The sequence below is a fragment of the Ochotona princeps genome, chromosome 2, assembly GCF_030435755.1.
Source record: "Ochotona princeps isolate mOchPri1 chromosome 2, mOchPri1.hap1, whole genome shotgun sequence".
In the NCBI taxonomy this organism is placed as follows: domain Eukaryota; kingdom Metazoa; phylum Chordata; class Mammalia; order Lagomorpha; family Ochotonidae; genus Ochotona; species Ochotona princeps.
Window position 1 is genome coordinate 92,050,622 of NC_080833.1, and position 27,999 is coordinate 92,078,620.

At 44.7% G+C, this 27,999-nt stretch overlaps 2 protein-coding genes and 1 long non-coding RNA gene across 8 annotated transcripts in view; all 3 read right to left on the minus strand.

The window, feature by feature from the left end:
- The window catches only part of WDR47 (WD repeat domain 47), a 92,585-nt gene extending 89,311 nt beyond the window's left edge, over positions 1-3,274 (minus strand). Inside the window, exons 1-2 of one of the 6 annotated variants that reach the window (XM_058659903.1) lie at positions 3,009-3,274; positions 38-158 (exon numbers count right to left, since the gene is read on the minus strand). The gene's annotated coding sequence lies outside the window, so the exon portion shown is untranslated. Of the gene's footprint in view, positions 1-37; positions 393-3,008 lie in introns of those variants that run through there. The other 5 variants (XM_058659922.1, XM_058659895.1, XM_058659909.1 and 2 more) reach the window with 5 other exon arrangements.
- Positions 3,275-4,548: 1,274 nt separating this feature from the next.
- Positions 4,549-16,219, minus strand: TAF13 (TATA-box binding protein associated factor 13). Its single transcript, XM_004581984.4, has 4 exons — positions 16,099-16,219; positions 15,311-15,389; positions 8,473-8,570; positions 4,549-5,778 (listed from the first exon to the last, which is right to left on the minus strand). Exons 1-4 carry the CDS (start codon positions 16,123-16,125, stop codon positions 5,608-5,610), a joined length of 375 nt encoding a protein of 124 aa, XP_004582041.1. The 5' UTR covers positions 16,126-16,219; the 3' UTR covers positions 4,549-5,607.
- A 5,228-nt stretch (positions 16,220-21,447) lies between these two features.
- On the minus strand, positions 21,448-27,999 carry LOC131479592 (uncharacterized). The gene is made up of 3 exons (XR_009244996.1): positions 27,972-27,999; positions 26,485-26,772; positions 21,448-21,748 (listed from the first exon to the last, which is right to left on the minus strand). It is a non-coding gene; the product is annotated as an uncharacterized LOC131479592 (long non-coding RNA).

A 27,999-nucleotide genomic window follows, 5' to 3' on the forward strand; every position in this document is an offset into this window, starting at 1 on the left:
CAGATCAAATATCCCACAAAAATGTAATGGGTGATACCTTGTTTGCATCCGTTTTCAAACAAACCCTGGTAGGCAGAATAACAGTCCCTCAGAGCTGTGGGTAACCTCTGAATGCAGCACTCGACATGGTAAGAGAATTTGCTGGTCCGATTAAGAGCCTTAAAATGGGAGCAGCCTGGGTTATCCAGGTGAATCCAGTAGAACTACAGAGAATCCTTCCCAGCTGGGGATAGAGGGAGTCACAGCTACACAAAGTCAGAGATAAAACATTACTAGCCTTGAACAGATGAGAGCAGAAACCAAAGAATGTAGCCTATAGAAGCTGAAAGGAACACCTGGTTTCTTAGACATGCAGAAAGGATCACAATCCTGTCAACACCTTCATTTTGGCCCAGTGAAGCCTGTCTCAGACTTCTAATCTAGAGAACTGGTAAGATAATTTTCTTTTTAAAAATCTTTATTGGGCCCGGTGTGGTAGCCTAGCAGCTACAGTCCTCACTTTGCACACGCCATATGGGTCCCAATTCGAATCCCAGAGGCCCCGCTTCCCTTGTAGCTTCCTGCTTGTGGCCTGGGAAAACAGTAGAGAATGGCCCCCAAAGTCTTCAGACCCTGCACCTGCATGGGAGACCCAGAATAGGTTGCAGGCTCCTAGCTTCGAAATAGCGCAGCTCTAGCCGTTGCGGCCACTTGGCAGAGTGAATTAGTGGATGGAAGATCTTCTTCTCTGTATATCTGACTTTCCAATAAAAATAAAATCTTTAAAACAGTTGTGTTAATTAGGGCCAGTACAGCGATTCATAACTGGTGAACTATCAAAACCACTTGAGCAAGTATCTCAGAGCATGACCCACATCCGGGACTTGGGGTGGGTGGGAAACTGGGTAGGGCTTCTCCCTTAATATCCCCCTTTACCTCAGATACATGAAGGAAACAATATGGAAATAATAGTCTTATCCACTTCCCTATAGCCCTTGAACCTTTTTTACCGTAATTAACTATGTAAAGATTGTCAAAAATATAATAAAAAAATAAATAATTAGGGCCAGTAAAGAGGCTCAAAGTCTAATCCTCCATCTAAAAGCACCAGCATCCCATATGGGCAATGGGTTGTGTCCTGGCTGCTCAACTTCCCATCCAGCTCCCTGCAGGTAGACTGGAAAAGCAATGGAGAATGGCCCAAAAACCTTGGGACCCTGCACCTGCAGGGAAAACTCCAACCACATGCCAGTCCTAATAAATGTCAAAGTAAAAAAAAAAATCAGCAGTATTTGTTACAGCAGCATCAAAAAAAACACAAACTCAAAGGAGACACTGAGTCAGATCAGGGAGATCTAAACAGGCACTGCAAAGTAGATTACTGAGGAATTAACGTTAACTCTTAATCTGGTATGCTGATAGTATTTAGGCTACTTTTCCAAACTTTTGTTTGAAATATGTACTGAGGGCCCAGCACGATAGCGTAGTGGTTAAAGTCCTCGCCTTGCATGCCCGAGATCCCATATGGGCGCCAGTTCTAATCCTGGCGGCCCCGCTTCCCATCCAGCTCCCTGCCTCTGGCCTAGGGAAGCAGTTGCGGACAGCCCAAAGCCTTGGGACCCTGCACCTGCGTGGGAGACCCAGAAGAGCTCATGGCTTCTGGCTGCGGATTGGCTCAGCTCCAGCCGTTGTGGTTACTTGGAGAGTGAGCCATCGGACAAAGGATCTTCCTCTGTCTCTCCTCCTTTCTGTATATCCAGCTTTCAATAAAAATAAATACATCTTAAAAAAAAAAGAAATATGTACTGAAGGATTTTTTAAAGATGTATTTATTTTTATTTGAAAGGCAGAGTTAGAGAAAAGACAGAGATATTTCATCCACCAGTTGATTCTGCAAATAGCCCTAACAGCTGAAGCTGAGCCAATCCAAAGTCAAAAACCAATAGCTTCTCCCAGGTCTTCCACTGGAGTGCAATGGCCCATGCAATGCATGGGCATCCTGTGTTGTTTTCCTAGCTCATTAGCAGGGATCTGCATTGCAAGTGAAACAGCTGTGACTCAAACCATACAGGATGCTGGTGCACAAGCAGGAGCCAAGGTGCCAGCTCCTATAACGAATATAAGATGATAATATCTAGCTGTTGCTTTAAAACAGTGCTGTTGTAGGATCCGTAGTTGTAGCACAGGGGTTGAGCCATCTTATAATGTCAGCATATCATATGAGCACCAGTTTAAGTTCCAAGTGCTCTATTTCCAATCCAGCTTCCAGGAAAAGCAATGGAAGATGTCCCTAGTACTTGGGCCCCTGCAACCCACATAGAAAAACTGAACAGAATTCTGGGCTCCTAACTTCAGCCCAGCCTAGCCTCTCCACCATGGCCACCTGGGCAGTGAGCCAACAAATTATCTTTTCTCTGTCCTTCCCTTTCTCCCAGTCTTTAAAGTTAAGTGAACAAATCCTTCAAATAAAACAATAAAATTGTTCTTTCCCCTGGCAAGGGGTGGGGGAAGAAGGGGAAAAGTTACTTGTTGAAACTGGAGGCTATTAGCTACTATACTACTATTGTATAAACCTACAATTTTGTTTTTTTTTTTAAAGATTTATTCATTTTTATTACAGCCAGATATACACAGAGAGGAGGAGAGACAGAGAGGAAGATCTTCCGTCCGATGATTCACTTCCCAAGTGAGCCGCAACGGCCGGTGCTGTGCCGATCCGAAACCGGGAACCTGGAACCTCTTCCGGGTCTCCCACACGGGTGCAGGGTCCCAATGCATTGGGCCATCCTCAACTGCTTTCCCAGGCCACAAGCAGGGAGCTGGATGGGAAGTGGAGCTGCCGGGATTAGAACCGGCGCCCATATGGGATCCCGGGGCTTTCAAGGCGAGGACTTTAGCCGCTAGGCCACGCCGCCGGGCCCTAAACCTACAATTTTAAACAGTAAGTTTAAAAATAGATTAACTTAGGAGAAGGCACCTGTATATTTTTGACCAGAACCATCCAAATATTCTGGGAGAATGAAAATTACCTTGTATCATGACAGTCTGAGGCAGCAGCCACTAACTACAAGGCCACCTGACACTTGAAGTATATCAAGTGTAACTGAGGAGCTGAATTTTAACTTCAATGGCCACATGTAGCTGAGGTGACTGTATGACACAGTGCAGCTCTGAATATGGCAAAGCAGCCAGGCTGTCACACTATCACAATTCAGTTGGTAAGCAAGCTCATGAACCAAGCCTGGGTACATCTGCTATTTTTATCCAGTTCAGCTTCCCTTTCTCCTCCTTGGTAATGGCAGTATCCAGTTCTCTGTTGACACTCATCACAGTCCCCTTGTTACCACAGAAGTGGGCAGAAGATCTAGGATGCAGTGTAATTTTTTTCTGGCCACAGGTCACTGCCTTTCCCCCTCTGCAACAACAAAGTGACCAGAGGCAGTATTGTCTATGTTAGAAGGGAAATAGTCCTCTCAGACTGGAGACATAAGGGCGAAACTCCACAACTGCTCAACTGATGGTCAGTATGTTCCTTAGCCACCCGAAGGGATAAAACCAAAATCAGGATAAAAGGCAGTCTTGATTTTCCTCAAGCGCTTGAGGAGCGCATCCATCCCTTCCTTCTCATGTTTCATTTCGGTAAGCCACTAAACTCCTTTTGGACTTTTGTTAGCCTTCATTCTATTACTTACAACCTTAGAAAGTCTTAACACAAAGCTCCATAAAAGCTTTATGCTTGAGGGTCCTAACAGAGGAGTAGGACGCTCACACTACCCAAGACACGATTCCAGCCGTGGTCTTTATCACACCCCTTCACAGAGCATGAGACTAAAGACACCCTCCGAAGCTTGGCCCATGCCTGTCACTACCTGCCAGTTCCTGTTTTAGAATGATCAACAAAAATAATCATTCTGAGGTTTTATTAATCCCTCCCATTTGATTTTAGTCTAGATTGGGTTTTCCAATTTTGTGGTGGTCATCTCTCTCTTAAAAACAAAAAAGCAACAATATAAACTCAGCTATACGGTGATTTTTTTTTAAAGATTTATTTACTTTTATTACAAAGTTGGATATACAGAGAGGAGGAGAGACAGAGAGGAAGATCTTCCGTCCGATGATTCACTCCCCAAGTGAGCCGCAACGGCCGGTGCTGCGCAGATCCGAAGCCAAGAGCCAGGAACCACTTCCGGGTCTCCCACATGGGTGCAGGGTCCCAAATCCTTGGGCCATCCTCGACTGCTTTCCCAGGCCACAAGCAGGGAGCTGGATGGGAAGTGGAGCTGCCGGGATTAGAACCAGCGCCCATATGGGATCCCGGCATGTTTAAGGCGAGGACTTTTAGCCGCTAGGCCAAGCCGCCGGGCCCCTATACAGTGATTTTAATTATCAATTCAAATGTACTGTAAGAAGATACAGAAAATTTTAAGGGGATTAATTAGGTAGTTATATCACCAGTAATGGGCATAATATTGAAAAATTATACACCACAGATAAATTAAAGCTTCCATCTGTTTATTTTTTATATCTTATTGCTTATATGGTAAAAAAGTAAAGTTACAAATCACAAACTCAAGCATTAATCTGTTTATTTTTTCATTACTCATTCAAATAGATTAAGAAAGTAAAATTGTCCCCCAAGTACAGAGAACACTTATAAGCAGCACACAAAAAGTTCAGCTTCACAGAATAACACTCAATAATCTCCTTAAATGTAATTTCAACCCTTATTTCAAGCTGAGAGCAGTAATTTGATACAATAAGTGAAACACAAAATAGGTATGTTCTGAACTACAAAAGGGGTTTCCATTGTCACACAAGGTTTTAGTCAAATACACATTTCACAATGGACAAGTATGTACAAATATTAATAAAACACTATTTCAAATGCTAATCCTGCTATAAGCTTTTTAAGCAATCCCATTCCTGCTACTCAACGTATTTATTTTTAGAAGCTTAAGCTGATCTGGGCAAATAAATTCTTCTAAATCTTAACAAACAGCATGTTATAAGCCATGAGTTTTTAAGCTAAAAAAAAAAATCTTTCAATACAAAAGCATTTACATGAAACTTTCTCAAAAAAAAAACCCACTTATCTGAACAATGTTAAAAACAAATTATCTTTTAAGACAAAATTCTTACAAAACTATATTTTCCTATATTATCCTAAAACAAACACCAGTTCATTATTATTAATAACCTCTTAAACTACTATTGTCTAAAAACTTCAGATTACTTGAAGCACTATTTCAGGTATTACAGTCAAAGATGTCGCTTAGGTTTCATATATTAAACAGCAACAATATTGCTTACAATGGCACAATTATAACTTACACATAAATACTACTTCATCTATGTAGTCCAAAGTCAGAAAGAACTGCATGATCTGCAAGGTACTTTAACTTATTAGTGTAGTAATTAAAATGCAATAAGTAATTCAAGTATAGATATATAAAGGCAACAATTAAGGTCTCTAATATTCTAAAATTGAAGGCATAAAAATAAATGCTGAAAACTTAATTTCTCTATCTTTCATCAACATGCCTAGATAGCAGGACATTTCTGTAGAAAATTTGCTATTACATATGGTTTTCCCAGAAGATAATGACGTTTGACAAAGTACAAAAGGTGTCATGATCCATAGTTTGCTTCATCAAATGCTTTTCTAGCTCGTTTCAATTCTTCGTTCATTGTAAGTAAGTCCTTAACCCGAGCAAATTTCCTTGGGTCCTTTCGAATCAAAAAGACAATATCTTCAACTTGGACTCGACCTTGTCTTCCAATCGACATTGCCTTGTGAGTCTATTACAAAGAAACAGATTGAAATTAAATGAAATCTAATATTTTACTATTTTAATTTGCACTTATTAATTAATTGCCGGTGAGGTTGAAAATCTAATCTTCTAATCATTATGGCTATTCATTTGTCCATTTTCTACTGAGTTTTTGGCAATGTTTCTCTTTATGGTGTACAGGCACAATTTTTAATCATAAGAAAATTAAAACCACTGCACCCATAGAAAAATAAAAAATAAAAATAAAAAAGAAAATATTAATTTTCGTTTTTTGATATGTACAGTTTTTGTTTTTATTTGTATGAAGTAATTTTCTTCCTTCTTTGTAACCATCCATTTCTTTTATACTTTAAGTTCTCCATCTTGCCAGCCCATGCTGGTGGGTGTTCTTACAATCACATTAAAAAAAAAAACCCTTCATCTTCCATTATCACATGCCCACCTTGTACAAAAAAAAACAAAGGTTTGTCATAGCATTATTTCTAATGCCTATAACACAGAAAATAAAAAATTAGAAATTAGATATTTAATAATAATGTATTGAGTTAATAAATTTGAGTAGCCCATTCAATTAATTGTATGAGGTCATTGATACGTTACAGATTATATAATTACAAAGGGATGTATTTTAGGTTTACCTAACATAAACAGTAAGTTCTAAGAATGGCATATTTCATATAATTTTTATCATTTACAAAATTTTTATGTAATTTCATAAAAATGTTTATGTGCAAGACAAAATTATATGAGCTAATGTTAATATTAGTTGTTAAATGGCAGAACTACATATTTTTTCCCTGTGCTTTTTTTTATACATTCTAAATTATAATATCAATTACTTTTGTAGTTCCAAAAAAATACAAAACATAAAATGAAAGTTTTCAAAATTTTTATTGGAAAGCCGGATTTATAGAGAGGAGAGACAGAAAGATCTTATACGGCTGGTTCACTACCCAAGTGGCAACAACAAAGCTGAGCTGATCCAAAGCCAGGAGCCAGAAGCTTCTTCCAGGTCTCCCACATGGCTGCAGGGTCCCAACACTTTGGACCATCCTCTACTGCTTTCCCAAGTCACAAGTAGGGAGCTACAGCAGCCAGGATACGAACCAGCATCTATATGGCATACTGGCACATTCAAGGTGAGAACTTCAGCCACTAGGCTACCATGCTGGGCCCAGAATGAAAGTTCTTAAGGACAAAACAATCAAACTCAGTAATGTCATCCCTGAGAATATATCCAAAGAAAAAGGGAACAGCTAGCACTGTGTTAAGCCACCTGTGCCATCCCACAATAGAGCAGTGGGCTCGAGTCCCAACCGCTCTGCTTCAGATTTAACTCTCTGCTAATGTGCCAGGAGAGCTATTGGAAGATGGTCCAAGTTCTTGGGTTCTGACCTGAGTTGGAGATCATAATGGAGTTTCCAGCTCCTGGCTCAGCTTGGCCCAGTCCTCTTGGCCTTTTGGGGACTGAATTAGAGGACAGAAATCTCTCCCTGGACCATTCTCTGTCACTCTGTCTTTCAAATAATCTTTTTTTAACAAAGGGAAAAATTTCATGAATATGGGCATTCAAAATTAGTGATTAACAGAAAAATCATCTGTAAGCTAATTTCTACACTAAGGATGTTATTAAATAAATTAGGAAACATCTGAATGACTAACATGTAGCTACTACAATAATTATTAGAATACAAGAAATATGTATATAAAACAGGGTAGAAAGAACACTGGGCCAGTGCTTGGTATTGTGGATAAAACCACCCACTGTAATACCAGCATCCCATATGTCCTGGCAAGTTAATGTCCCCACTGTTCCACTTCCAATCCAACTCCCCGTTAAGGGCCTGGAAGAAGCATCAGAGGACGGCCCAAGTGCTTAGGCCCCTATTACTCACGTGGGAGACCCAGCCATAGCCCATGGCTTCTAGTTTTGGTCTGACTCAGTGCTGGCCTTTGCAGCCATCTAGAGAGTGAACCAGCATATAGAAGCTCTCTTTTACCCTCTTTCTCTGTAATTCAGACTTTAAATAAATAAATCTGTTTTAAATAAAACTTTTTAATTCAAAATTTTACTATGATCACTACAATATATTATATTATCTTTAAAGAAATACTAGAAGGCAAAAAAAAAAACCACCTTTACATTGGATAATGGTACTAAATAATTTGTTAAAAATTTAGATAAACACAGAGTAACTCCCCAATCCTTAGTGATCAATAGTAATTTCCACAAAACAGGCACTCAAAGGGATGGATGATTTCAAAAGGATGCCATGTTTTGTCTGACATAAAGTTCAGAATTTTGGGCCCGGCAGCGTGGCCTAGCGGCTAAAGTCCTCACCTTGAACGCCCCGGGATCCCATATGGGTGCCGGTTCTAATCCCGGCAGCTCCACTTCCCATCCAGCTCCCTGCCTGTGGCCTGGGAAAGCAGTCGAGGATGACCCAAGGATTTGGGACACTGCACCCGCGTGGGAGACCTGGAAGAGGTTCCTGGTTCCTGGCATCGGATTGGCACGCACCGGCCCGTTGCGGCTCACTTGGGGAGTGAATTATCGGACGGAAGATCTTCCTCTCTGTCTCTCCTCCTCTTTGTATATCTGACTTTGTAATAAAATAAATAAATCTTTAAAAAAAAAAATAAAGCTCAGAATTTCAAATTCTTCTTAAATTAACTAAAGCCAGTTACAAAAGATTCTTACCATTTCAGTGATGAACTCTATGACAAGGTCTTCAAGAATATCCACGGACTCAGTGTAAGGATTCTGATCATCCCCAAAACCATACATCATACATCGCACTGAAAAAGAACAACCACCTTTGTCTATTCAAGCAGATTTTACAGTTTGCTAATGATAGCTTTTTCAAATAAACTAGAACTGTTTCAAGTTATAGACAATATTGGTTTAAAAACATTCACATTGTCTTCGTAGTCTCCAAGTACAGATTTGGTAGAAAAGGTTTTACCCATAGTCTTACGACTGATTCTTCCCATTCAGCCTCCAACAAACCTTTCCTTCCTTCCTAATATTTATACTCTTTTCCCAATCTCTGTCACCTACAACCTCAGAAAACCTTTCAGTAGGAGACAGTCTAGAAGGGACAAGATGGGTAGCAATGGCTTAGCCTTTTCTGCTTTCTGGGGAAATGGTGGAGTCCTTTCTGATATTATCATAGGGGAAATGTAACTGGCAAGAAGGCACTCCCAGTTACCTTCATATAGGAAACAGCAGGGTAATCAAGAGAAAACAGAAGGTTCCTACAATTTTAACATTTCATTTCCTACTTCAACACAACTGCTCACAAAGCCCTTTCAGGCTTCATCTGAAAATAAAGAAAAAATGAAAAAAGAGAAAAGTCTAAACTGCAGAAAAATAAAAATGAATATTAACTGAAATTTAGATAATCCTTCCTATATAACAGGTAGTGCTTTAACTGTTTAATGTAACCCTCACAACCATCCTCTGAGGTCGATACTTCCATCATCCCCAGGCGACAGTGAGAAAGTTGAGGTACCAAGTTAGGTGATTTACCCAAGGTCACACAGCTAGAGACAGAATGCGAATTTGAACCCCGTTGATCCATTCTAGAGTTCTTATGCCCACCTCAACAATATTATACTTTAGGTGTTTTACAAAGGTTTAGACAGATAGGATCTACATGGATTCTCATCCTTTTGTCTGTAAACTCCCAGTTAGCCCACAGACAAGCCTCAAGAAGTCCTTGAAACGCCTCTGAAATTCTAAAAAAAAAAAAAAGGTGTACATTATCTGTACAAATATGCACATTTTTCTGGGAAAAATTATAACTTCCATATGATTCTCAAAGCTTATGCAAACATTTAAAAATGCTGCCAAGTCATCAGGGTGGTCAGTGGTATATCCACAGTCCTACAGCAAAACGTGGATTCTAATCCCCACTCAGCTTCTCATGCAGCTTCCTGCTAATGTGTACCTGGGAGGCAACAGGTGATGGCGGCTCGGAAACCTTGCTCCCTGCACCCATGTGGAAAGAGTGAACTGGTAGGTGGGAAGTCTCTCTCTGTGCCTTTCAAATAAGTAAAAAATTTACAAATTAAAAATACTGGAAAGGTTTTTGATCTTGATCTGAGTGTTCATTAGAAGCATGCCTATGAAACTATTCAAATAAAACCCTTCAAGTTGTCAAGACTCACGTAATTCATTATATGTAAATTTTGTTAAAGAAGCAGTTCCTAGAATACCTCAGAGGCAAGAATAAGTACATGAAGAATACTTCTTACTTAGGAGAGGTAAAAACTGCAAGAAGTAAATAATTTAGAGCAGGTCTAGGGAAGGGAAAGAAGGGGGAAAGCTTAGAAGCCAAGCTGGAATAAAGACAGCCTTAGGGTTTACACTGGCAAGAATTTTTAGGTCCAGATATAAAAGGGAGAAAATATGAGAGCTAGAATTTTTCCATTTTTGAATTTTGTAATTTTTCTTTACTTTTTTTAAAAGTTAATTTTACAGATCAGTTGCAAAAATAGTTCAGAGTTCCCATATGCCCTATATCCAGCTTCCCCATATGTGAACATTTTATATAAATCACAGACATTGATCAAACTAAAAAATTAGCATTGGTACATGTACAGCTCTTACTCAGAGTGCATCTGTTTTCCTACTAACATTTTTTTTCTGTTCCAGGATCCCATACTATCTAATCCTCACATTTACTTAGCTTCTTGTGATCCATGACAGTTCCTCAGTCTTTTTATTTTTTTCAAGATCTTGACAATTTTGAAAAACACTGGATTTGTAGGCTGTCCCTCAAGACCCTGATGCTTTCTCATGACTAGATGAGGTTAGAACTTACTAGAAAGTAGACCAAGAGGTGATTTAAGCTGCTCTCTTACTGCATCTTACCAGGGGTATATGATATCAATACATATTCTGATACTGTGTGTCAAAACTTGTAAAATATGGGCCCAGCACCGTGGCCTAGCGGCCTTCAAGTCTTTGCCTTGAATGCTCCAGGATCCCATATGGCCGCCAGTTCTAATCCTGGCAGCTCTACTTCCTATCCAACTCCCTGCCTGTGGCTTGGGAAGGCAGTCGAGGACGGCCCAAAGCCTTGGGACCCTGCACCTGCATGGGAGACCTAGAAGAAGTTCCTGGATCCTGGCTTCAGAATGGCGCAGCACCAGCCAATGCAGTCACTTGAGAAGTGAATCATCGGACGGAAGATCTTCCTATCTCTCCTCCTCTCTGTATATCTGACTTTGCAATAAAAATAAATTTTTTAAAAAAATTTATAGGGCCCGGCGGTGTGGCCTAGCGCCTAAAAGTCCTCGCCTTGAACGCGCCGGGATCCCATATGGACGCCGGTTCTAGTCCCAGCAGCTCTGCTTCCCATCCAGCTCCCTGCTTGTGGCCTGGGAAAGCAGTCGAGGACGGCCCAGAGCACTGGGACCCTGCACCCGTGTGGGAGACCTGGAAGAGGTTCCTGGTTCCCGGCATCGGATTGGCGCGCACTGGCTTTTGCGGCTCACTTGGGAAGTGAATCATCAGAAGGAAGATCTTCCTCTCTGTCTCTCCTCCTCTCTGTATATCTGACTGTAATAAAATAAATAAATCTTTAAAAAAAATTATAAAATATGCATAATTTATAAGTGCATAAAATTTTGATCACCGGGGTAAAGTGATATTTGCCAGGATTCTCCACTGTAAAACTTACTGCATTCCTGAAACAATTTAAGACACTCTATCACTAACATTTTGATGAGGAGAATTCACTATTGGGAAACCATACTTTACTGGAAAAAGGGAAACTAAGGTTACATAGAAAGTATATGAACCTGTTTGATCAAAGTGTTTACAAAGACATGAACAACCGCGAGTGAATGCTCTGAAATCCTCCTAAACTAATGTGAACATTTTTCCTGTGTGGACAGTATTGTGGCACAGCAAGTTAAACCACTGGCTTTGACACCAGCATTCCAGGAGAACACTTGCTGTGCGTCCCAGCGGCTCCATTTCCAATCCAGCTCCGTGCTAAAGCACCTGGGAAAGTAGCAGAGCATGGCCCAAGGGGTTGGGTCCCTGCCGCTCATATGGGACATCTGAAAGGGGTTCCATGCACCCCAGATTTGTTTTGGCCTAGCCCCAACCATGTGGCCATTTGAGGGGTAAACCAGTGGATAGATCTCTGTAACTCTGCCTTTCCAACTTTTTTTTTTTAAGATTTATTTATTTATTTGAAAGGCAAACTGACAAAGAGAAACAGAGAGGTCTTCCATCTACCAGTCCACTCTTCAAATGGCTGCAACAGTCAGCCAGAGCTGAGTCAGCCTGAAGTCACGAGCTAAGAGCTTCGTTGGGGGTCTCCCACATGAAGTGCAGAACCAAGCATTAGGCTATCCTTTACTGCTTTCACAGGCACATTAGCAGGGAGGTGAACTGAAAGTGGAGCAGCCAGGACTTGAACTGGCACCCACCTGATGCTAGCACAAGTGATGGGAAACAAATGCAACACGGTACCAACCCCGACGAATGAATCTTTAAAACATTTTTCTCCCCCTCAGGGCAGCAGTCAAATAACCACTTGGGATGTCTGTATCCTATACTGGAATGCTTGGTTCCAATTCAGTATTTTGCAAATACATATTCCAGGAGGCAGCACATGACAAGTCAACTACTGGAGTACCCACCACCCACACAGGGGACTTGGAGGGAGTTCCAGGCTCCCAGTCTTGTCGAGTCCAGCCTGGCTGGTGCAGGCATTTGGGCAGTGAACAAGCAGACTGAATCTAACTTTCAAATGAAAATGAAAAATAAATTAAACAAAAATGTTTTTTTAGCATCAGTATGCTGTACAGCAGGTCAAGCCACTGCTTATATTGCCAGAATCCCACATCAGAGTGCTGGTTTCAGTCCTGGCCGTTATACTTTCATTCCAGTTTCCTGCACGTGGGAAGACAGCAAAAAGTTATCCCTCATATGTGGGGTCCTGTCGCCCACATAAGAGGCCCGGAAAGAAATTGTGGCTCTTGGCTTTGGTCTGAGCCAGACCTGGCTGCTGCTGCCATTTGTGGAGAGTAAATAAGAAGATGGAAGATTGTTCTTTCTGTGTCATTCTTTCAAATAAATAATAAAACTTTAAAAAATAATATTTTGGGGCTTGGCACAACAGCATAGAGCCTGAAACCCTTGCCAAGCAGGTACTGGGATACCATATGGGGGCCAGTTCATGTCCCGGCTGCTCCACTTCCCTTCCAGCCCCTGCTTGTGGCCTGAGAAAGCAGTAAAGCATGTCCCAAAGCCAGGCCCAGCATGATAGTATAGCAGTTAAAGTCCTTGCCTTGAACGCACCAGGATCCCATATGGGTGCTGGTCCTAATCCCGGCAGTTCCACTTCCCATCCAGCTCCCTGCCTGTGGCCTGGGAAGTCAGTCGAGGATGGCCCAAAGCTTTGGCACCCTGCACCTGCGTGGGAGACCCAGAGGAAGCTCCTGGCTCCTGGCTTCAGATTGGATCAGCTCCAGCCGTTGTGGCTACTTAAGAATAAATCAGCAGATGGAAGATCTTCCTCTCTCTCTCCTCTCTTTCTTCTTCTCTGTATATCTGCCTTTCCAATAAAAATAAATAAATCTTTAAAAAGATCTAAAAAAAAAACCGAATGATTCAAAGTCTTGGGACCCTTTGCCCACATGGGAGACCTGGAAGAGGCTGCTGGCTCCTGCTTTGGTGAAGCACAGCCAGGCTGTTGCAGCCACTTGGGAAGTGAACCAGCAGATGGAAGATCTTCGTCTCTCCTTCTCTCTGTAGATCCAACTTTCCAACAAAAATAATAAATAAATCTTTACAATAGTAATAATAGTATTTTCTAGGGGCTAGCACCATGGCATATGTAGGTTAAGCTTCTAGCTGTGGTTACAACATCACATACAGGTACCAGTTAGGTACCAGTTGCCTCACTTCCAATCCAGCTCCACACTAATGTGTTTGGAAAGTAGTCGAAGATGACCCAAGTCTATGGATCCCTGTAATTGTATGGGAGACCTGGAGAAAGCTCCTGGCTTCCATCCAGCTCAGCTTTGGCTGTTGTAGCCAATTGGGGAGTGAACCAGTGGATTGAAGATTCCTCTTTCTCCCTCTGTAAATATATCTTTCAAAAAAAAACAATATTTTAAAAAAGTACTTCTTTAATAAAAAGAGGGATGGGGGAATCCTTTTTTCTGCCAAGGATCATTTGGCTATTTACAAAATCATTTGCAGGCCATACAAAATTATTGACTCAAAAATTAGCCTGGGGCCTGGTGCAATGTTTCAACAAGCTAATCTTCTACTTCCAAGTACCAGGATCCCATACAGGTGCTGGTTCATGTTCCAGCTATTCCACTTCCCATCCAGCTCCCTGCTTGTGGCTGAGAATGTAGCAGAGGATGGCCCAAAGCTTGGACTGTGCACCCACATGGGAGACTTGAAAGAAGCTCCTGGCTTTGAATCAGCTCAGCTCTGGCCATTATGGCCACTTGGGGAGTGAATTAGCAGATGGAAGATCTGTCTGTCCTCTGTAAATCTGGCTTTATCGTAAAAAAAAAAAAAAAAAATCTTTATTTATTTTTTAAAAGATTTAATTTATATGGGAAAGCTAGATATACAGAGAGGAGGACAGAGAGGAAGATCTTCCGTCTGTTGATTCATTCCCCAAGTGGCCAAAACAGCCGGAGGTGCACCGTTCCATAATCAGGAGCCAGGAGCCTTCTCTGGGTCTCCCACACGGGCACATGGTCCCAAGGCATTGGGCCATCCTCGACTGCTTTCCCAGGCCACAAGCAGGGAGCTGATAGGAAATGGGGCCACCGGGATTAGAATCAGCACCCATGTGGGATCCCGGCATTTGCAAAGTAAGGACTTTAGCTGCTAGGCTACAGTGCCAGGCCTCAGAATAAATAAATCTTTAAAAGAAAATAAAAGGGCCCAAAGGCTTGGGACCCTGCACCCAACCGTGGGAGACCAGGAGGAAGTTCCTGGCTCCTGGCTTCAGACCAGCGCAGCTCCAACCTTTGCAGCCACTTCGGGAGTGAATGGATAGAAGATCTTCCTCTCTGTATATCTAATTTTGCAATAAAAATAAATCTAAATAAATAAATAAAACAAAACACCGTTCATAGAGGAGGCCGGATAAAGGATTCACACATGAGATCATCTGTGTGTCTTCGCAATGCCTCAAGTGATCTTCACCTCACCGCTTCGGTGTCATTCCAGCAGCTCCTACCCTGTCAGTCCCCATAGTCAGGTGTGTCTGCCTCTGCTACTGGGAAGGGAAGGTGCAGGAAACGGGGGAGATACGTGGCTGTGCCCTGACCGAAACACTGATCACATCTCTGGTGACATTTAAACCACAGTCAAATTTATGTGTAAGACTGGGCTTCCCATTTATGACGCCAGGTGAGACCCACCTTCATAGGCAATGTTGAGAATACCATCCCTGCAAACACATTTACAATAAGAAATCTGTTCCAAAGGCCATGTACAAAAGTTTACACAATCTACCATCAAATCATTGTCAAGCACAACTTACATTCTTTGGAAAAAAGTCTCTTTCTTTTACCCTGTCCACCTTCGGCACCTCCTCCAATTTCTTCATTTTCTTCCTCAAACTAGAAGTTAAAAAAGAAACGTTAGCCGACTGCATTGCATTAGATATTTTACTAACTTAATTCAACAGCGACAGCATGCCAGAAAGTCTAAAGCAAGCAGAAAAAAAAAAAAAGGCTTCTACAACGGCCCTGACAATTCTGCCTAGACAAGTAGGCGTTCTAACGACCACGGGTTTTGTTTGAAACCAACTCAGTTGATCTACCGTTGAACAGTGTCACCATTAAAGAACGGATACTGAATCAAAGCCCACCTCCCCAAAGTAAAAAGAAAACATTCAATCAAGCACTTGCTCATACAGCGCTGAAAACTCTCCTTCTCTACATCTTAACCCTGTTTTATGACAAGAATAACCGAGGCTGAAAGCTAAGTAACTTGTTAGATGAAAATGGGAGATTTTGAGATGCAGGCTCCCGATTCGCGGCTCACTAACTTCCCACGACTTCACAATAAAAGTACCCTTTTGTCAGCAGCTCCATTGTGGGTTCACGAGGCACTGGGTCTGAGGACCCTCCGGTTATTTCGCTAAGTCTGGCAGACACAGCCCACATCCCAAGGCAAGCGGGTAACCTGACTACTCTCTCCTGCCCCGTGCGCAAGGAAAAGACAGGCACAACTGGTTCCCGAACTTTCTCGCCTGAATTCACCAGGCCCAACACTCGTTACTGAGCCGCAGGGAAAGGGAGGATGGGTACAGACGCGGACACTCACGGTGGGGTCTTCCTCCTCATCTGCCATGACACTAGCCGGCCAACCCACACTGCCGCGCCGGCTCGCTCCGAGCCGGGGTTTTACTACTTCCGTGGCGTCACTTCCGGGGCGGGGCCGCGAGGGCGGGGCGCCAGGCGCCAGGCCTGTCCTGAGCAAGCGGCGAGAGCCATTAAGGACGGACTGCGTAACGTAAAGGGAGCTTGTTCCAGGCCGCGCGTGTCCCCTGGCCACCTCACTCCTGAGTCCATCGGTGACTGAACGTGCTGGTGGGAGGGTGGTCCCGAAATGGTTGCTGTGACAACGGTTTACAGTTCGCACGTATTGCCAAGCACTTGGTTCCTTCTTATGGGATTGTGCTTCGCTACTGGTTCTCAGGGGTGCTACCCCTAGATGGAGAGGATTTAAAATGGTGCTGTTGCAACAATGGGAACACGGCGGGTGGTAGAAGGCTGCAGTTCAGACGTATAACAAGACCTGAAGTAAGAGATATTGCCCTGCGGCAAAAAAAAAAATCCCACAGTTATTTCTGAATGGCCTGCTGAACAGCCAGTGAGTGCAAAATATGACTGTTTTGGTTATATAAACAGCATTTTCCCATGCTTTTAATAAACACTGAATTTCCCGTGAATACTACTATTCCAAAACGGGTGGTATATATTGTATTTGCTATGTGTGGAAGTTATTAAGAGGAAATAATGCCTCCAAAGGCAGAATGACTTGTAATTTGAATGAATGAGCCCAATTTGTAGTTCCTATATTCTAGTTAAATTTACATCTAGGTACGAATGAATATGTTGCTTTTTATGTTTATATTTCAGAGTGGGCATTTTTTTATATATATTTACTCTTGTTGAAATTTGAGATTTACGGAGAGGATAGACAGAAAGATCTTCTGTTGGTTCACTCCACAAATGACCACAATGGACAGAGCTAGCTGATCCAAAGCCAGGAGCTTCTTCTGGATCTCCCACATGGGTGCAGGGTCTCAAGGCTTTGGCCATCCTCTACTGGGAAAGCAGAACGGGAGCTGCTTGGGAAGTGAAGCAGCCAGGACACAAACTGGTGCACATACGCGATCCCAGAGCTTGCAATGGGGAAGATTTAGCCGTTGGGCCATCATGCCAGGCCTGGGCATTATTTTTGATAAATTTTTTTGTTTCAAGATTTAACAATTTGAAAAAAAGATGTAGTTATTTTTATTGGAAAGGCAGATTTACAGAAAGAAGGGAAGACAGAGAAAGATGTTCTATCTGCTGGTTCCTTCCACAAATGGGTACAACAGCTGGAGCTGAGCTAATCTGAAGCCAAGAGCCAAGAGCTTTTTCTGGTTCTTCCATGCAGATGCAGGGTCCCATGGCTTTGTGCTGTCCTCACTGCTTTCCCAGGCCACAAGTAAGGAACTGGGTGGGAAGTGGGACATCCAGGATACAAACCAGGGCTGATATGGGATGCTGGAACTGCAAGATAGAGGATTAGCCTGTTGAGCCATCACCCTGCCCCAAGATTTAGCCACTTTTAACATTTGGACACATTGTATATTGTTCTAATTATGTGGGTAGATGGATAATAATACTGCTGTGCAAAAATTACCCACCCCCAGGGCCCGGTGCGATAGTGTAGTGGTCTTTGCCTTGAACACGCCCGGGATCCCATATGGCCGCCAGTTCTTATCCCAGTGGCTCCACTTTCCATCCAGCTCCCTGCTTGTGGCCTGGGAAAGCAGTCGAGGATGGCCCAGAACATTGGGACCCTGCACCCGCGTGGGAGACCCAGAAGAAGTTCCTGGCTCCTGGCTTCGGATTGGCGCAGCACTGGCTGTTGTGGCCACTTGGGGAGTGAATCATCAGATGGAGGATCTTCCTCTCTGTCTCTCCTCTTCTCTGTACATCTGCCTTTCCAATAAAAATAAATAAATCTTTAAAAAAAATTACCCCAGAACTTAGTGGCTCCAGTGGCCACTGTGATGAAGCAGCAATGTGGTATCATCACCAGAGCAAGTTTCAGTCCCGGCTCTCTGCTGATGCTCTTGGGAAGGCAGTGGAAGATGGTTCAAGTCCTTAGGCCCTGTGATGCATGTTGGAGACCTGGATGGAGTTCCTGGCTCCTGGCTTTGGCCAGGCTCAGCCCTGACTGTTGCAGCCATTTGGGGAATGGCACAGTAGATGGAAGATCATTTTCTCTATAACTCTGTCTTTTAAATAAAGGAATCTTTAAGACACTAATGTGTGGGAGCTGCTGTGGGTATCTGAGCCAGGTCAGACCCAATGTCCTGGGCTTACCTATGCCAGAGAGTTTTCTCCCTTCATGGTAAGTACACTGTGAAGGAACCTCTCAGGAGCTCGGGTCAGTCCCTGGCTCTATGTGCTGCCGCCATCTTGGGGTTGTGGGCAGCTAGCTCTGGGGTCTTGAGGGTGTGGAATTATTGCTTAGGGACATCCATGGGTAAGGCCACTGTGCATATAGGTGAGGAATGAAGCTTGAAGGACTCCCAACTACAGGGCCAATGTACTTGCGGATAAGCAAGGAGACTGAGACCTGGTAGTTTGGAGGGGAGAGATGGGAAGATCTGTATGGGTCAGACTGATACACCAACCTGCATTGGAGTCCTGAGTAGGGCTTGTCAGCATGGAATATTGCTGACCACCACGTGCCAGTCCATGCGAAAGCTATGGTTGTGGATCAGTCTAGCAGGGCTAGATGCCAGTACTTGACTGTTGAAACAGGGAACGAGTCACACTAGGCAGGGTTGTGACACTAACCAGCACGCAAGAGAACCAGGTCCGAAGGTAGATTATGTGGAGAATATGTGTGTCCAACGCTGTAGAAGTATAACTTCTGCTGGTTACCTCAAGAGTTGGGGTGGTGATGGGCTGAGCTAGGAGTGACCATGGAACCTGCCATCATTCACGGTTACAGAGACTGAGGAGAGTATGGGCTGCAGCACCTGCATGTGCATTCTAAAACAGGGTGTGGGGTGGGCCGGGCCATAACATGCACCAGCTCATACAAGGCTAAGATGGGAGTGACAGGCTATGCCTGGCAAGGGCCTAATAGCCGCTGGCATGTGTGAGATCTAGATCTGGGGGTGTATCAAACAGGGTAAAGTTGAAAACTCCCCTAGTGGGTCACAGCTCCCGCTGTTGAGCACATAGTCCAGTAGTTCCAACTGTTGGCTAATGTGTGAGTTGGTTTTGGGAGGGGGCAGACCAGGCAGGACCAAGCAAACCTTAGCTCACTGGCAAGTGCAGAAACCAGGCTGGAGTGCAGGTCATGCTGGGCTAGGCTGTCATACCTACTGGTTTGCATAAGCCAGGGATGGGAACAGACTGAGCAGGGCCAGGTTTCAGCACCTGCCAGCGAGTGGTGGGACTGGCGGCAGGCTGGGTCAGGCCAGGCTACAGCATCCAAAGGAAAAGGCCATGACAAGTGAGGTATTATGTCAACCTAAGACAGAGCAACCACGAGCACACACAAAATTTATGGCTGGGGACAGGACTGGTTGGGGAGCTAAGAGGACACCCTGGCTGGGTTGTAGTTCACACTGGTGAGTGCAGGGGCCAGAGTGGGGGCTGCATTCTGGTGTGGATATGGCTGCAGTGTCCCGTAGCACAAGTGTGAACTGGGTCTGGGGTATGCCAGACCAAGCTAGACTCCAGCACCTACTGATGCTCGTGAAGACCAGGGTAAATATAGGATGGGCCAGGCTAGGTGTTTGCCCCTGCAGAGCCAGTGTGAGCTATGTCTGAGTGTGGACCAGGCTTGGCTGGGCTATAACACCCAACAGTAAAAACCGGAATGGGTTGAAGGCTGGGTAGGAAAGGCTACTGTTCCTGCTAGGACAGAAGGTGGACTAAGCAGGGCTGGTCCATGGACCTACCCATGTGCACAAGATTTGACACTGGGAAAGGTTCTGATGGAGGAGCTTGGGAAACTCCTCTGGCAGGACATAGTCCCTGCAGGTGAGCACAAGAACCACGATAGGGAGCAGCCCAGACCAGGCCAGGGAATGGTATCCACCGGCATACATTTGGTACAGTTTGGGGGCAAACAAGGCAGGGCTAGTTCCCATCACCCGCTGGTGTATCCAAGTACCAGAATAGAGTGTGACTTGGGCTGGGTTGGGTTGCAACACCTGCCAGTTCACATGAAGGGCAGGACTGGGGACTGGCTGGGCTAGGATAGGTTGTAGCCCCCACCAGCATGAGCTGGAATAGAGGGTGGCCAGGCTCGGCCCGGCTAAAGCACCCACTGGCAAAAGCTGAGGTGAGGCTGGCCATGCAAGACTGGGCCACGGCACCCAACCAGCACACAGAAAACCCGGGGGAAATGGGTAAAACTGGTAGGGGGGATGTGGAGGGCTTCCCTGTTCGACCACTCCCATTGGAGAGTGTGAGTTGGGATGGGGCAGACCAGACTGGGCAGGGCTACAACACCTGTTGATCACATGTGAGTTGCATCAGGGAAAAGCCAGGCTGGGTTGACTGTCCCTACGGGTACATGCATAAGCCAGAGTGGGTGTGGGTTGGTTGGGCTTTGCTGCAGCATCAGCTGGCAGGTGCTGGCACTCGGGGCTAATTCTGTCAGGTTAAACTGCAGAACCACCTGGAGAGTGCATGATCCAGGAGTGGAAGTGGGCCATTAGGGAAACAGTGGGCACCTCCCTCTTGGGTTGCCACTCCTACTGGTAAGCATGAAAACCAGGATTGGGGCAGGCATGACTAGACAGAACGGCACCCACTGGCATGTGTGTGGACTGGATAGTGGGGCTGGTTGGGCTGAACTAGGCTTCAGTGCCCATTGACATGTATGAGAGCTGAATGAGATGTGGGATAGACTTGATAAGTTTGCTATACATACTGGCTGGCATGGGAACCAGTGCAGGGGGTGGGCTTGGTGGGGGTTATTACAGGTTGCTTAGACTGGGCTACAGCATCCACTGGTTTGCATGAAGGCTGAGTATGTGGTAGGCAGGACTGGGATGGGCTGAAACACCATTGGTTTGTGTAGAAGACAGGGCTGGGAGGCAGAACTGACCCAGCAATTGCAACCACCAGCATATGTACAAACTGATTTGGGTGATGGACTGTGCCGAGTTTTGTACTGGCAAACACTCAGAAGAATCAGGACTGGGATCACCTCAGATAAAGTTTCTTTGGGGATCCACCGCCAACTGAAAATTGCTGGACTCAGAACCCCAACCATTAAGAGAATTACAGGTTTCATGGTCTGACCATGGAGTGCATGTGTTAGAGCTGGGCCTCTTCAGTGGCTCAGATGGAACAGTGGACAGCAGATCCAGGTGCACATGGAGGACATGGCAGTACATTGGAGCCTGCAGAGGACACCTGGAAGATGACAGAAGACAAAACAAATGGATCAACTACCCCAGCCAAGAGTTGGCAGTGAATATCTGGGCAAATGGAGATTCTGGGGTGGACTATGTCAACCAGTGGATTCTGGAGTGACTTCGTCGTGCTTGGAGTGGCGAGATCAGTAATTCAGAACTGTTGAACTATCGAAACCTCTTGAGAAGGATCCTCAGAGCATGCTCCACATTGGGAACCCGGTGGTGGTGTTGGGTGGCTGTCCTCCATCCCAAGGCACGGAGGTGTTTGGGAGGCTGGGTGTGGCTTCTCTGCTTCTCTCCTACCTTCCTTCAGATACAGGAAGAAAAAAAAAGAATGTGGAAATGGTGATCTCACCCACCTTCCTGTAGCCCTTGACCCTTATCACCCTAATCAACTATCATCAAAAATAAATATAATTAATAAAAAAATTTTAAAAGACAAACTAACATGAGTCAGAGAGGTTATTGAAGGTTGGGAAGAGAAAAGGCGAGCCCCTCCCTTGCCTTGTTTTGTTTGGTTTTTTGAGAGGCAGATGGAAAAGGAACTCCCATTTGCTGATTCAACCCAGGTCTCCCACAAACGTGGCAAGAACTGCCTCCTCGTCCCATTATCACTGCCTCCCAGAATCTGCAGGAAGCTGGTGGCAGAAGTCAAAGCTGGATGTCAAACCCAGGAACCGGAAGAGGGGACATGAATGACTTAAGTGGCTTGCCTCCCTCCACTCTAGTTCTTATGTGGGCTCTTTGGCCAAATCTCAGAACTAACTTAATACCAAATTTAACTAGAGAAAAATATAAAAATCTGATTACATTTACATATACATGGCAATCCTCACACAAGAATGAAGTCTGGCAAGATGATCAAAGCATGATGCGCTTATATTTTTCAAAGAACAATCCACCTGGGAAGTTCTGGCAGCAGGACTGGATCTCTGGCCTGGGGGAGTGAATTCTAGGCAAGTTACTGAGCCATCTGGGGAAAGGCAGATGAAGCCAATGGTGGCTGAGGAGTACCTCAGCGTTGGTTCATTCAGGCTCATTGCAGCCTCACCTGCCAGTCTCTGGTGATATCCACTATTTTTACCTTGGTGTGGAAGGAGCATCCCTTCACCCATCCTATAGAATCTATGACTTGCTGCATGCAGGGAATACAGCCAAAATGATTCCTTCCGGAGTTACAGTTTCTCAAGGGATTTCATCTTGAAATAAGCAGTATGCCAATTTGGCCTACTTCGAGACAGCATGTGCAATGTGCTTAGTTGAGGGGCTAGGCTGCTGCCCACCACAGTATGGTATGGTATCTATGAATTTCAGTTCATGATAAAGAGGGAGACACTCTTGTTCAAGAGCTAGAGTTGAAAACTGCTATGTTTTCATAGCAGTAACAAAACACTGGCCTTACCACAGTGGTCAGTGATAACATTCAGAGCATCCAGCATTATCTGGGGAACAAAGTTCAATATGCTGAAGGTACACCAAGGAGTACCACCCAATACCCAGAAGCAGTAAACCAGCAACTGAGGCAGAGCTTAAAAACAGTGAAATCTGTAACACAATATCATTTATGTGAATTAAAAATACACCCAAGGTTTTGCAGGATGGCTTAATGGCTAAATCTCCACCTTGCAAGCACCAAGATACCACATGGATGCCAGTTTGCATCCTAGTTGCTCCACTTCCCTTCCAGCTCCCTGCTTATGCCCTGGAAAAGCAGTTGAGGATGGCCCAAAGTCTTGGGACCCTGCAAGCATGTGGGAGACCCAGAAGCAGCTCTTTTGCTCGTGGCTTTGGATTGGCTCAGCTCTGGCCATTGGGGCCACTTGGGGAGTGAGTGAGTGGATGGAAGATCTTTCTCTGTCTCTCCTCTCTGTAAATCTGATTTGCCTTTCCAAGAAAAAGAAATAAATCTGTAGAAAAAAAAAATACACCCAAACAGGCAGGCATTTGCCTGACAGTCTCGATCTGAATCCCAGCTGTACTCCCTAGTATAACTTTCTGATAATGTGCACCTGGGATACAGCAGGCGGTGACTCAAGCAGCTGGATCCTAGCCACCTGCTTGCTAGACCTGAATTGAGTTCCCAGCTCCTTATCTCACATTGCAGGCATATGTGGAATGAATAAGCAGGTGGGAGTTGTCTTCTCTCGAATGCCTCTCAAATTAAAGTAATTAGTTAATGTAAACATACACAGAAGACATATTGTAAAAGAACATAAAAAGCATAGAATGGGGCAGGCATTATGGCACAGCAGGTTAAACTGCTACTTCAAGATGCCTGTATCTCGTACCCCAACTACTCCACTTAAGATTCAGCTCCCCATTAATGCTCCTGGTACCCCTCAGACATGGACTCCCACTCATGTGGGAAACTCACTTGTAGTTCCTGGCACCTGACTTCGCCTGACCCAGCTGTGGCTGTTGCAATCATTTGAGGAGTGAAGCAGTGAATGGATCTCTCTGTTACTCTGCCTTTTTGGGGGGCAGTTGGGGAGAAAGCAGTCATCACATGCATTCACGCATTAGAAAGGTTGCAGTGTAGGGGGAATGAGAATTAAAGGGCATAAAGTTAAGAACTTTGGAAAGTCCATTTAGAATCGTACGTTGTGAATTGTGAAGTGTGAACAATTTAGCTCTTTGAGATCCCATATATTTACTGGAAAAAAATCTTGCTCTGTGGTGCGCAGAAATAAAACCCAGGTTGGAGAATGTCACAGTGTGTTTCAACAAGCTGTTCCAGGTGGATTGCTGAAGCGCACGCCTGTTGGGTGCAAAGCAATTTAAGATGAAGCTGGAGTATGAAAGGCCTTAAATCTGCCCATCCAGACTATAGAGTTTCAGAAACTCACAGCTTGCTGGCTCCAGGCCTTGGATGGCTCCTTCCAACCCCACTGAGTTGCTTCTCTTTCCGCCTATTGAAAGGCTGTGTGCCCCTGCAGCCCAGTGACACGCCTGCTGCACACAAAGCCTGCCCCAGCTCCCAGGCAGCCTGAAAGCCGGCTCTCCTTTATTCAGCCCCAGGGCCTGGAGTTTTCATTTGCCTCCAGCATTTCTCACTTTCTCCCATGTTTTCTGGTAATTATATGCACCACTCTTCTTGTTCTCCGAAAGCTGACCTGTATTAGGAAGAGAGTCTGCTTCCCACATGCTTTCCCATAGCCTAGCACATTCCTCAGACTAAGAAGTCCCTGGGACAAATATTTGCTGCATAAATTAGTGCCTGGTTGACATCCCTGTTGTAATTCAAACGAAGGTATTGTTGTAAGCTGTGCCTTTGGGACTGAACTCACTCTTTGGCTAAACCATTATGCCACAGTCATGCTTCTCCAAACCCGATTAGTGTTTACCACAAAGACCGCAAGCAGTCCCAACAAACAGGCCAGTGTTCCTGACTGGCAGGCAGTTGGCAACAACACCCCTGTCGGCCAGTGTAGGCTGCATTAAACTGAGCAATGGCTGTCAGCATTGAGAATGCCCCGCCCAGTGGGGCTGTATTTGTTCCTTGCTGTGAGAGCCAGTGACCCAGGCTTTGGACTGCTGTGAAACATAACTGCAGGGGGTGGGTGGCAGTGAGGGTATGGTGCTTTCCAGGGTGACAGAAGCATTAATACTTGGAACAAAGTCATCCCAACATGGAAACCAGGGGAGAGCACTGTAATTGGAGGCAGAGAGCTAACAATGTGAAGGCAACTTTGAAACTGAAAACAGAATTTGCTCACTAGCTACAGCATCTCACTCATACCCCCCCCCATTTTTAGCCTGAGAAGAGTATTTTATGTAATTTAAAAAAGATTTTATAGTTATTATTATTTTTAATTGGAAAGGCAGATATACAGAGAGAAGGAGAGACAAAGAGAAAGATCTTCCATCACTAGTTTACTCCCCAAGTGGTCGCAACGGCCGAAGCTGAGCAATTCAAACCCAGGAGCCTCCTCTGGGTCTCCGCTTGGAGGCAGGATCCCAAGGCTTTGCCCCTTCCTAGACTGCTTTCCCAGGCCACAAGCAGGGAGCTGGAAGGGAAGTGGATTAGCCAGGACACGAACTGGTGTCCATATGGGATCCTGGCACAGTCAAGGCGAGGATGTTAGCCACTAAGCTACTGCATCGGAGCCCTAATAAACTTCATCTTCCTTGAAAGATTGAAGACTTTGTGTTCTGATTTACAACATTCCAGAAGTAGTTTTGTAAGATGGAGATGAGCTACGCAACTCAGTCTGGATTACTGAACATGGATTTGCTAAAGACCTAGAAGAACGGTTCTGGACCCTCATTTAGCCTGGGGGCAGCAACTGGAAACTCAAGTGCTACTGCTGCTGCTGCTACTGTTGCCAGTATAGTTTTCCATTTTGGATCAGCTTAGCTCTGCTTGTTTCAGCCATTTGGGGAGTGAACCAGAAGGTGGAAGATCTCTCTCCTCTTTCCAACTCTACCTTTCAAATAAAAATGAAAAATAATAAATCTTTTTAAAAAATCTAGATAGGCTTAACCTAAGCTTTGGAAAGGAAATAAGGAATCTGATAACAAAAACTAGTCACCTATTTCAAGTACATTGTTGGAAAACAATTTAGATAATTGCCTTTTTGAGTAGAGTATGTTATTTCTCGTATGTAGTGCATTCTGGACTCCCCAGCCACTTTAGCCAGAAATTGGCAAACAGCGCTGCTCATGATACTTTGATAATATGACAAAAGACATGGTCAGTTTCATGAAGGGAACAGATGGAGGAGCTAAAGTATTATACATTCCACTTTGCAAACTGAAATATTTTTCTAAAAGATGTATTTATTTGGAAGGCAGAGGGACACAGAGAGAACGGTCTTCTATCATCAGATACTTCCCAAATGGCCATAGTAGCTGGACCAGGCTGAAGCCTGGAGCTTGAATTTCCATCTAAATCTCTCATATGGAAGACAGGGGCCTGAGTACGTGGGTCATCTGCTGCTTTTCCAAGAGCTTTAGCAGGGAGCTGGATGGCAAGTGGAGTTTCTGGGATTCCAAGCAGCTCTCATATGAGATGCTGGTGTTGCAGGCAGTAGCTTAACTTCCCTTACCACAACACTAGTTCTAAATTGAAATCTTCTATTGCACTTGGCTGAAGTCCTGGAAGAAGTGTCACACTGGGTTCACTGAGATCGCAACTGCAAAGTTATAGGTCTGCAATGGTTATTGAAGACCCAAAGGGATCTCTCTCTGCTGTAGTGCTGCGTGCTGGTGGAGACCTGCTTTGATATCCAAAACAAGGAAATCTACCAAAGCCTTCTGTCAGAAGCTGGTGTGGACAGGCAAGTCAAAGAAGTCCCATACAGGACAGGCACTTTGGGAAAACAAACCTAAATGCATAAACAAACAAATGGAAAACGTATGGAGCAAAACGTAAGGCACGTACAAAGAACCACTCAGATGACATGTGAACACCTATAGGCATACCAACCCCCCTGCTGGGAAGTACTGCAAGCCAAGTTCCTGTTGTCAGACTTGCTGGTTAATCACTCCCAGAAACAGCAGAAATTACTTCTGGAATATTGTGGAACCATGCTATCCTCTCCTCGCTGACTTGTCTCTGATTTTTTAAAAACTTTTTAAAAAATTTACTTTTGTTGGAAATGCAGAGAAGGAGAGACAGAAGGATCTTCCGTTCACTGGTTCATTCCCCAAGTAGCCGCAATGGCCAGAGCTGAGCCAATACGAAGCCAGGAGCCAGGAGCCAGGAGCCAGGACTTCTTCCGGGTCTACCATGGGGGCAGGGTCCCAAGGCTTTGGACTGTCCTCTATCGCTTTCCCAGGCCAATAGCAGGGAGTTGGATGGCAAGTGGAGCTACCGGGACACGAATATATGGGATCCCGGCGCGTGCAAGGTGATGACTTAAGCCACTAGGCTACCACACTGGGCCCTAACTGATTTTCTTAACCCAGCCAGGAGCTTTTTCCTGGTTTCCTATGTGGATACAACCTTTCAAGGACCTGAGCCATCCGTTGCTTTCAGAGGCCATAAGCAGGTAGCTGGATCTGACCTGGAGTAGCCGGGACACAAACCAGCTTCTCTATACGGGTTGCTGGCACCACAGACAGAAATTTAGCCTACCACGCCACACGCCTATCTCTATCTAGATTTCTGCTACGAAATAAGGAACAGCAGCCTCGCGGCAAGACCAGTCGCAGAGGATTTTGGAGGCTGTTTTTTCTCTTCTCCCCCAAACAGACGTTCATAGATTTACTACTGAGGCATACAACTGGGGCAGAGCATAGCAACAAAGAGCAAAATACAATTCCCAATAAAACCCGTGCAGTTCTCAGGACGGCGGTGCCATTCTCCAGCTTCACGCGGTAGGAGGCAGCCGGCATTCGGAGGTGAGCCGTGCCTTGGAGGCCCAGCTGGCTTCTCCAATGTCTCTTTCTGGAGTTGGACCTGATTCTATATCCAGATTTCTTACAAACCCGGTGGGAAACAGGACAATTTTGCTTTACTTTCTTGGTCAGCTTTCGATCGTGCCTGAAAACTGTGACCGGGAACGGAGTGCTCGGCACTCACCACGGTGGCAGGAGTCCTGGCTGCCCTC